This window comes from Pagrus major, chromosome 19 (assembly GCF_040436345.1).
Source record: "Pagrus major chromosome 19, Pma_NU_1.0".
NCBI lineage: Eukaryota > Metazoa > Chordata > Actinopteri > Spariformes > Sparidae > Pagrus > Pagrus major.
In genome coordinates this window covers 29,537,288-29,547,497 of record NC_133233.1, presented here as the reverse complement: position 1 = coordinate 29,547,497, position 10,210 = coordinate 29,537,288, and the positions used below count along the sequence as shown (strand labels likewise).

Here is a 10,210-nt window from a genome sequence, read left to right as displayed (position 1 = left end):
ATATATATATATATATATACATATATCGCCACGTAATGTTTCAGAGCTATAATTTGGCTATAATTTCATACAACCAGTAATATAAATATCTTATTATCCAATATATAAATAAATATATATATATATATATATATCTTCATTGCTAACAGAAATAAGGCTTGAACCAACTTCAGCCCGTAATATCAGGAGTCTGTCTTTTACAGCAGCACGCGACACTTTAATGACACCTCCTTCACATCTGCTTCATCTGGAAACACTCGTATGTTCACAGCAGCTCAGTGTCAGTTATAATCTTCACTTTGTGTGTTTCTGAATGAACTAAGGTTGGAGGCAGAGATAAATAATAACAATAATAATGATAATAATAATAATAGTAATAAATAATAATAATACATAATAATAATCATAATAATAATCATAATAATAATAATAATAATAATAATAATAATAAAAGCCCATCTCTGCCAGTTAAACAACAAAAAAGATGAAAACTAAGCTTGATTTAAAAATGTTTGTGAGTCAAAATGTATCAAATAATTATGTTTTCTCAAAATGTCGGCTTTTCCTCTCAGAGTTGTGCCTCCTGTAGAAATATATAAACACATATATAATTTAATCAAAGCTACATGTTCATAGTTTTTTGTCTTTGTCTTCAGCAGACTCGACTTCTGTGACTGTGTCTTTACAGAACTCTAATAAACCCATCAGAACGCTGCAGCTGGTCCAGAGCCCGAACAAGCACCAGAACAGTGGATCATCACATCGCTCCAGTTCTCAGATCTTTACACTGACTTCCTGTCAGTCAGAAAACAGATTTCAACATCCTGCTGTTGGTTTATAAAGACCTGAACCATCCGGACCTCTGAGGTCGTCAGGTCCAGGTCTGCTTTAGAGTCAGAACTAAACCTGGAGCAGCAGCGTTCAGTTATTATGACCCAAACATCTGGAACAAACTCTTTAAATGGAGCCTGAAGAGCTCTGAGCTGAGCTGTGACTTCATTCTTCAGTCTCGGCTCTTCTGAACCTTCTCCTGTAGCTTTCCTACTTCTTCACTTGTTTCAAGCTTTTCTTTCCTCCTGCTTGTTTTATGTGTCTGAGGCCTGTGAAGCACGTTGAGTTGCCTCATGTTGTACTAATAAACCTGCCTCCTCTGCAGTTCTGCTCAGGTCCGGTTCTTTAGGAGAACATGTTTCTTTCAGGTCGTTTGAATCATTAACGTCATTAAGAGCACATTATTATTGGTTATGATTGTGTTGTTGGTGATGTGTTCATGTGGTCACACAAAACAACACACACAGAGTGTTTGATAAAAAACCTGTTGTCTTCTGTCAGTCTGGGTTTATTTATTGTACATGATTACAGCGCTGGTACAAGTCACTGGAGCGGGTCAGGGTTTAGAAGTAGTTGACGACCCTGCGGATGGACTGGATGTTGGGGTTCTGGGCCTGCCACTCGTTATGGCTGCAGTAGTCTCCACGCTCCACGATGTACATGCGACCACGGAAGTTGGGCTCCTCGTACATCACCCAGCTGGAAGAAACATCACGCCATTAATAACAGCGTCCGTCAGATTTCCCACAATCCACTCTGTCACATTTAAATGCCTGACACCTGAAGGTGATCAGGTTCAAGCTGCTGCTGGAAGGCAAGTTGATTCCTGAGTCTCTTTCCCAGCTCGTCACATAACGACGCTGTGGGATTATAAGACGAGTCGGACGCCGTCACAGAAATCAACTTGTCTCCCAGCGTGGACCTTTGACGTCCCGTACTAACATTACATGTTGTGTCTGTGTGTCACTCACGCTCCGTCTCCGTAGACCTTGACGGAGTTGATGCAGTTCTTGGAGAAGCCGCGGCTCTGCAGGAAGGGACAGTCGTCGCAGATCTCCACACACTGGCCGGAGAAGTTACAGGCCTCGAACAGCTCGATGCGGTAGTGTTCGCCGTGCTGCAGGGGACAGTGAAGATGTTTGTAAGAGATGTCGGTTTATCTTTATAGATCCGTGCGTCCTCCACACGTCACCAAACACATCAGAGGTTAAACATTTCACTCCTTGATTCTTTAGAGGATTTCTGACGGCTGTTCGTCTCAACACAACTACAAAACAACATAAACATGAAGCTGACAGAACCAGAACCAGAACCTTCTCCTCTTCCTTCTTCCTTCTTCTTGCTTTCTGCTTTTATTTGTTTATTTTTAATCTATTTATCAGTTTTGGAGACGTAACGAAGTGAAATCTACTTGGAATAAAAGCTTAAATGTAAAAGTGTGAATTAAATCACAGTAGTTTCACTGATCGTCTGCAGTGTACAAGGTCACATTTGGCCTGAGGGTGGCGCTACAGGAGAGGTCATTATCTCCAGGGTTCATCCTCTGGGGAACACGACCGTCCTCTGTGAGCCGGTCGAGGTTGAATACTAAAGAAGACGGACGCGATCAGAGGACGTACCATGCGGATGGGCTTGCAGGATCCCATGTGGTCGTTGTGGGAGTTCCACCTCTGGAATTCTGGGTATTCTCCGTGCTCCAGGATGTACTGCTGGCCCTTGAAGTCGGGGTGATCGTAGCAGATCCAGGCGCCGCTCTCCACACGGATCGAGTTCACCCTGAAAACACACACAAGAACATTCATGGAGCTCAACACTTCCTCCATGTTCACCTGCAAACGTTCCTTTAAAGGAAGACTTTTAATGTGAAAAACAACAGGAAGTGCGGATTCATCAGGAGAGTTAATGATCATCGCCATGGAGACGGTTTAACCTGCTGCGATCAGGTTTTGATGAATTAAAACAGGTGGAGACTCCTCGAGATCTACTGAGTACAAAACCAGGAGCCCTGGGGGGTCCGGTTCTGTCTGGTCCCGGGACCCACTTCAGTTTACTGAGGTTTCTGAGCGAACACAAACTCTTTTAACAGATTTGTTCTGACTCTGATGGACTCTGGTGGAGTTTTGGTAAAGTGGATCCAGGTTCTTCTGGACTCCTAACCACCAAACACCCAACATGGACGCCACATATGACTGTCGGTACTGAAGGTTCCAGGATCTGATGAAAACGTGGCCCGTGTGTTTGTGGACCATCTGGACTCTTCTCACCTGTTCATGAAGCCGCGGTCCTGGAAGTTATCACAGTCACCTCTGACCTCCAGCTTCCTGCCGGTGAAGCATTTCCCCTCGTAGAAGGTGATCTGAGAAATAACCAACATGTTCACTGAGAAAACTTCTGACCTGATGAAGAATTCAGCTGCTGGACTGAAGTTCTGACAGAAACCTGAAGGTGAGCGTTTCACATTAACTGTTTGTCTCAGTTCACAGTTCTGTCCCGGACAGTTAAACTAATTACTGCAGATTTCATCTGGAAATATCAGAAAACTTGTAACAGAAAATATGATTGTTTCACTTGTTGTGTCAAAATAAAATGACGTCATCCTCAGAATTAAAACTACAGCTGCTGCCACAGTCAGCGCAGCAGGAACATCACACCAAACTCCATTCAAAAATCAAGCTATTTAAATGCACGAGACACGTCTGATATCATGGAAGAAGATGTTTGAATTATGAGTTTTGACATTAACGTCAGAACTCAGATTCATCAGGAACTTAGTTTAGAAAAAGGAAGCTAAAGTCCGAAAAAACAGTTTCTTTAAATAAGCTGTTTGACTGCTGATCGACAAACTGGTGAAGAGACATGTTGACAGAATCATCTGATGTGAGTAGAGATACAAAGAACAGCAGCAGTGCTAAATAATGGCTCATTTGCATAAATAAATATAAATAAATGTCATTATATTCCCTTCAGAGCTACAGCTGCTGTCAGTCAGCACAGCAGGAACATCACACCAAACTCCATTCAAAAATCAAGCTATTTAAATGCAGGAGCCTGGTCTGATATCATGGAAGAATTAGATGGTAAAAGACAAAATAAAAACAAAGTTCCTTTAAATAAATGTTTCCTGGTTGGACTCTCAGCTCCGTCTCCACATTACAGCTGCTGTCACTCACCTTTCCAGAGTACTGCGACATTTTGCCCACTGGATGAAGTCCAACCTGGCCCACAACCACACACACAGTGTAACAGAGAAAAAGTTGGACACCCCAATATATACTGCAGGGGGGCGAGCGAGGGGCGAGCGAGGGCCCAGGGGCCGCCGGCCGGACAAAAGACCGGGCTTTAACAGGTTCTGCTGCCTCGGCGCTTTCCCTTCATCCTGATGTGTCTGCTGATTCTGCTGTGTGTGTGTGTGTGTGTGTGTGTGTGTGTGTGTGTGTGTATGTGTGTGAGTGTGTGTGAGTGTGTGTGTGTGTGTGTGTGTGTGTGTGTGTGTGTGTCTGTGTCTGTGTCTGTGTGTGTGTCTGTGTGTGTGTGTGTGTGTGTGTGTGTGTGTGTGTGTGTGTGTGTCTGTGTGTGTGTGTGTGTGTGTGTGTGTGTGTGTGTGTGTGTCTGTGTCTGTGTCTGTGTGTGTGTGTGTGTGTGTGTGTGTGTGTGTGTGTGTGTGTGTGTGGACTCAATAGAATGTGCTTGGCCCGAGCTTTGCGGGTCGATGATACTGCACATGTCAGGTTCTATAGAGACGCAGACGGTGAAAGGACTGTTTCAACAGGCCAATCACAGACTGTGGCAGCGTTACCATGGAGACAAACATCTGATTTAAACAGTAATCTGATGAGTGAACAACAGGAAACATGAAACAGGTGATTTCACCTCAGCAGCTGGGTTTTCATCAGACTGCTCCGCTCACAGCACCAGAACTGGAGGCCCAGAGAGGACTTCATTAAACTGTAGGAGTGCCGTGTGTTTAACATGAGAGGTGTGAGAACATCAATATAAACGTTTTATGAGTCAGTCGATGACTCCAAATCTCGTTTAAGGTTCAGAACCGGACTGTTGTGTTCGCCCTACTGGATCCATGTTTGTGAGGGATCAACAACAGTCTGAAGTCTGGAAGACATTTGGATTTAACAGAAAGGAGGAGAACTGGACTGAAGTCTGCTGGTCTGTGAGGTTCAGTGTGATTAGACGTCGCTCTCTGGATGTTGGTCACAAGACAGTCATCATGAGGTCATCATGAGGTCATCATGAGGTCATCATCTCAGATTATATCCACCATGTCAAGATGTTTGTTCAGACAGGAAGTGTTTCTACATCCGTCGACTTCAGTGACAGCAGACAGTCGTCACCGTCCTGAGTCCTGACGCTTCAACACACAGAGCTTATTTTAATTCACAATGTAACTGAATGACTAAACGTTAACAACTTCAGTATACTGAAGCGTTTCAGTATACGTATACTGACGGTCTGAAGAGATGAACTCCTACATGTTTGTGTCATTTGACTAAAACTAACAGTAAAAATGCAGCAGGTCCAGTTCATCAGTGATCACACGGAAACATTTGCTTATTGAGACTTCTGAACTGAATCAGAACCAAACCAGGTGAACAGCTGCTTCAAACCTCAGAGTGTAAACTTAAAAATAAAAATTTAATTTAAAAAAGCTGTAAATTTAAATTTCATTAAACAAACTGTAAAATAATGAAAACCCTGCTGACGGCTGTTTACTGCAGAGAAATAAAATACAGTAACTTAATTTAAATTACTGAAGTTCAACAGTAACCTGCTGTGAGAAGGCAGATCACAGAACTGTTTATTCAGCAGAATATTATTGAATCATGTCGGGTCACTTTCGATACATGTTGAGGGAATCACTGTAATTATCACCTGCTGAACATTAAACTGACCTGAAGTACCATCACATAACAAACATATATAATAACTTATACAACAGTTTCCTCTGGACTGTGGTGAGCTCACGTATTGAGAGCAGAAAATATTCAAGTACCCAAAAATTGTACTAAAGCAGAGTAGTTGAGTAAATGTACTTAGTTACAGCTGAAGCAGAGCGACTGAAACTCAAACACGACCAATTTAAAAGAAAGAAATCAGTTTGTTTTATTGTTTTTAACAGCAGATTAACATACAGAACGTTTATAAAACCAGCAGAGCGACTCGTTAACGTCCTCATCAGCTGATAGAAACAGGAAGTCCACACAGCTCAGTCTGGAGACATCGACAGTCAGCTGGACGACAACGTCAGACAGAAACAAGCTAACGTTAACATTAGCCTGTTGGAGAAGCTAACGTTAACATTAGCCTGTTGGAGAAGCTAACGTTAACATTAGCCTGTTGGAGAAGCTAACGTTAACATTAGCCTGTCGGAGAAGCTAACGTTAACATTAGCCTGTTGGAGAAGCTAACGTTAACATTAGCCTGTCGGAGAAGCTAACGTTAACATTAGCCTGTTGGAGAAGCTAACGTTAACATTAGCCTGTTGGAGAAGCTAACGTTAACATTAGCCTGTTGGAGAAGCTAACGTTAACATTAGCCTGCCGGAGAAGCTAACGTTAATATTAGCCTGTTGGAGAAGCTAACGTTAACATTAGCCTGTCGGAGAAGCTAACGTTAACATTAGCCTGTTGACATATTAAATTTGACTGCGATGGTCCAGAGTGTCCGGTGTGAGCGCCCCCTACAGTCTCACTGTGAACTACAAAATTTCATGCGAGTCCATCTGTGAACACAACTAGAAACTATAAATACATTAGCTCAACAATAAAATCTATCTTTGTACAGAATCATTTAAAATTTTTACACCAAAATAAGAAACATTTGATTTTGTCGTCTATCAACGATACGTAACGTACAGTGTTTAATAACATGATGATCTCTGGTGCAGCAGGTCAACAGTGTTTCAGTGATATCTGGAATTAAAACGATTATAACAATGACTTATTTAAAACTCTCTGACCAATCAGAAGCTGCGGCTAAAATGAAAGGCACCACAACGACGTGATGGACCCGCCCCTGTATGACATCACAGAGGGGTCATGAGGATAAAAAGTGATTATATCTGTATTAACTAATAATGTCTGTACAGGAGTTCACTGATCAGCTCTGATCAGGTGTATTGATCTGTGATTAGGTCACTGTCTCTTTAAATCTCTTTGTGGTCCTTCAGAGTCAGTCCTGCTTGATTTAGTGACACCTGCTGGTTACAGCTGGTAACTGCACAACAGAGTCACAACAACAGGTGTGTCGTCAGTCCAGCCTCAAATCAACATAATCCTCAGATGTTATGTTACACTTCCTGTGGCTGTTTCACAATAAAAGCCACTCTGTGAAGTCTTTTAATGTGAAGCAGCAGCAGGAGGTTAGCTTGTTGGAGAAGCTAGCAGTGACGTTAGCCTGATATATAGACGGCCGTATCGTCTAATGAATATTGTTTATCCAGTTGAGGGTTGCAGTGATATACTGTCAAGGTACTCCAGTTGCATTATGGGAAATTGACACTAAATCAGTTTGTGTTCATCTAAAATCATCTACTGGGAGGAGTTTACCAGAATGTATAGATAATTCATCTGAGGATTATATTTATTCTCAAGCTTTATGTATGTACAGTATGTATTGATCAGTATGTATTGATTATTGAAGCTGTTTTTATCTACATGTCATGGATCAGAGCCACAGCGTGTTTCTAATCAACCAATCAGAACCTCCAGAGATCATCTCTGTGATAAAACTTGAAACAATAAATGATCCTCTGAGTAAAAACCATCACAGATCCCTGATTGGCTCCGGCACATGTCAATCACCCACATGTCCCTCCCACCTCCACACCATCCGTCCAATCACAGCCCTGTGGCGACTCCTCGCCCTTCAACCAATGATAAACTGACTTTCAGAGCCTCCTGGCCAATCACAGATCAGCCTTCTGTCAGCGCTCTGTCTCGGCCCCGCCCCTTCCTGTCCCTCTTCTTCTTCTGTGGTGAGCAGCTGGAGCGCGGCGAGTCACGACAAAGTCCAGAGAGACCCCGGGTGAGGACGTCACGCCGCCTCCCCCTCCTCCCCTTGTTCACCTCCTTCACCAGCTCCTCCCTCCTCCTCTGCTCCTCCCTCTTCCTCTGCTCCCTCCTCCTCTGCTCCTCCCTCCTCCTCTGCTCCTCCCTCCTCTGCTCCTCCCTCCTCTACTCCTCCCTCCTCCTCCGCTCCTCCCTCCTCCTCTGCTCCTCCCTCCTCCTTCTCTTCCTCACCTCCTTCACCAGCCTCCTCATCCTCTTTCCTCTCCTCCTCCCTCTCTCCTTCACCCGTCTCATCCCCTCCTTCCTCTCCTCCTTCTGTCTCACCCTCTGTCTGTGTCTCTGCTGCGTCTCCACCTGTCTCACCCTCTGTCTGTGTCTCTGCTGCGTCTCCACCTGTCTCACCCTCTGTCTGTGTCTCTGCTGCGTCTCCACCTGTCTCACCCTCTGTCTGTGTCTCTGCTGCGTCTCCACCTGTCTCACCCTCTGTCTGTGTCTCTGCTGCATCTCCACCTGTCTCACCCTCTGTCTGTGTCTCTGCTGTGTCTCCACCTGTCTCACCCTCTGTCTGTGTCTCTGCTGTGTCTCCACCTGTCTCACCCTCTGTCTGTGACTCTGCTGTGTCTTCACTCTCTGTCTGTCTCACCTCACTGTCTCCCTCCCCCTCTGTCTCCCCCTCTGTCTCCCCCTGCTGGCAGGTCTCAGCAGTATCAGTGTCCCCGCAGCCCGTCTCTGTTTCTGTACCCGGCTCCAGTCCTCCGTCCTGGTCCGGGTCCTGGTCCAGTTCAGTTTTACTCTCAGTCTCTGTCTCTGCACTGGGCTCCAGCCCCAGGTCCTGGTCTTTCTCCTGATCTGGTTCAGGTTTACATCCCGTTTCTGGTTCTGTTGAGTCCAAAGCTGTCAGATGAGACGGGAGAGACTCCTTCCTCCCAAGACCTGCAGACAGACAGACAGAGAGAGACGGTTACTGAAACACAGAGTACTGCAGCAGCTAGTTTGTACTTCACAGCAGTACTGGTACTGTGTGTACTGTGTGTACTGTGTGTACCTGCGGGGGTCAGAACCAGCGCCTGCAGGATGTCAGAGAGAGAGACGATGCCGACGATACGAGACTCCTCATCAACAACCACCAGCCTGTGAACCTGCACACACACGCACACACACACACACGCACGCGCACACACACGCACGCACGCACACACACACGCACACACACACACGCACGCACACACACACTGAATATTAATCGCTTGTTTCAATAAGATCTAATAATGTGAGTCTGTGCTGCGTTCAGGTGTCTTTACAGACGACAGCTTCTGTCCTCTGCTGTCTGTCTGTCTGTCAGCACAGGGACTCGTGATGCATTCAGGTGCACCCGGTAAACTCAGCTCTCTACTGTAATAGAGTAGAAGGATTCTCACGGCTTCGTTTTCTCACTGCAGCATTTTTAATCATAATCATTCATTTCTCCATCAGCAGGTTTTAACCACAAACCTCTGAAACCACTGAATTAAATCCTGAAGGTCAACATGAATACTTATAATGACGCAGCAGGTCACGTGATCCTCTCAGACCTCTGACATGGTACCGATAACGGGTCGGTACCTCGGCCTTGACGATGCGGTCCACGATGGTCTCCAGTGTTTCCAGTTTGTTGCACTTCATGACGCCTTCGAAGTACTGCGACCTGTGTCTGAGCGCCTGCGTCACCGTCACGTCCAGGTTGTTGTAGGTCTTCTCTGCCGCCAGGTTCTGTAGAGACGGATCACACTCAGGTCTCCACACACTCAACAGAACTCTGATCTGAACATCCTGACACCTGATTCACTCACAATGACGTCGAACTTGGAGTAGATGTCCACCACTTTACCTGCAGACACACACGGGGAGACAACGCGTCACACTGAGCCCACTGTCTACAGATATCAATCGTGTTGTTGCCGTCGGTTACCGTTGTGGTCGACGACGGGCAGGGCGGACACGCGGCGGTGCGTGAAGACGGACAGCGCGGTGATGAGCGGCGTGTCGGGGTGGATGTAGGCGATGTTGGCGTACGTCCCCACAGCCAGCTCCTCCAGAGTCTGCTTCATGAAGGCCGGCATGGGCATCTCACACACCTGACACACACACACACACACACGCACACACACACACACACACACACACACACACACACAGGCGCGCACACACACACACACACACACACACACACACACGCACGCACACACACACACACACACACACACACACACACACACAGTTGTTCACCTGTCCACCAGGGGGCACTGCGGCACATGTTGTTTACAGTAGAAGTATCAGTGTTACTGTACTTTATGTGATAACTGGAATTAGACAAATTT

The 10,210-nt window shown here is 45.5% G+C and overlaps 2 protein-coding genes across 2 annotated transcripts in view; both read right to left on the bottom strand.

Moving 5' to 3' along the window:
* Nucleotides 1–1,394: 1,394 nt before the first annotated feature.
* LOC141014217 (gamma-crystallin N-B) lies at nucleotides 1,395–4,022 on the bottom strand. The gene is made up of 5 exons (XM_073487917.1): nucleotides 4,002–4,022; nucleotides 3,096–3,187; nucleotides 2,451–2,607; nucleotides 1,803–1,948; nucleotides 1,395–1,530 (listed from the first exon to the last, which is right to left on the bottom strand). The coding sequence occupies exons 1-5, from the start codon at nucleotides 4,020–4,022 to the stop codon at nucleotides 1,395–1,397; spliced, it is 552 nt and encodes a 183-aa protein (XP_073344018.1).
* Nucleotides 4,023–4,734: 712 nt separating this feature from the next.
* The window catches only part of LOC141014376 (5'-AMP-activated protein kinase subunit gamma-1-like), a 10,126-nt gene continuing 4,650 nt past the window's right edge, over nucleotides 4,735–10,210 (bottom strand). The window contains exons 7-12 of the mRNA XM_073488115.1: nucleotides 9,802–9,967; nucleotides 9,683–9,720; nucleotides 9,456–9,602; nucleotides 8,899–8,992; nucleotides 8,497–8,786; nucleotides 4,735–4,776 (exon numbers count right to left, since the gene is read on the bottom strand). Of these exons, the coding sequence (XP_073344216.1) occupies nucleotides 4,735–4,776; nucleotides 8,497–8,786; nucleotides 8,899–8,992; nucleotides 9,456–9,602; nucleotides 9,683–9,720; nucleotides 9,802–9,967 (777 nt within the window). The remainder of the gene's footprint in view (nucleotides 4,777–8,496; nucleotides 8,787–8,898; nucleotides 8,993–9,455; nucleotides 9,603–9,682; nucleotides 9,721–9,801; nucleotides 9,968–10,210) is intronic.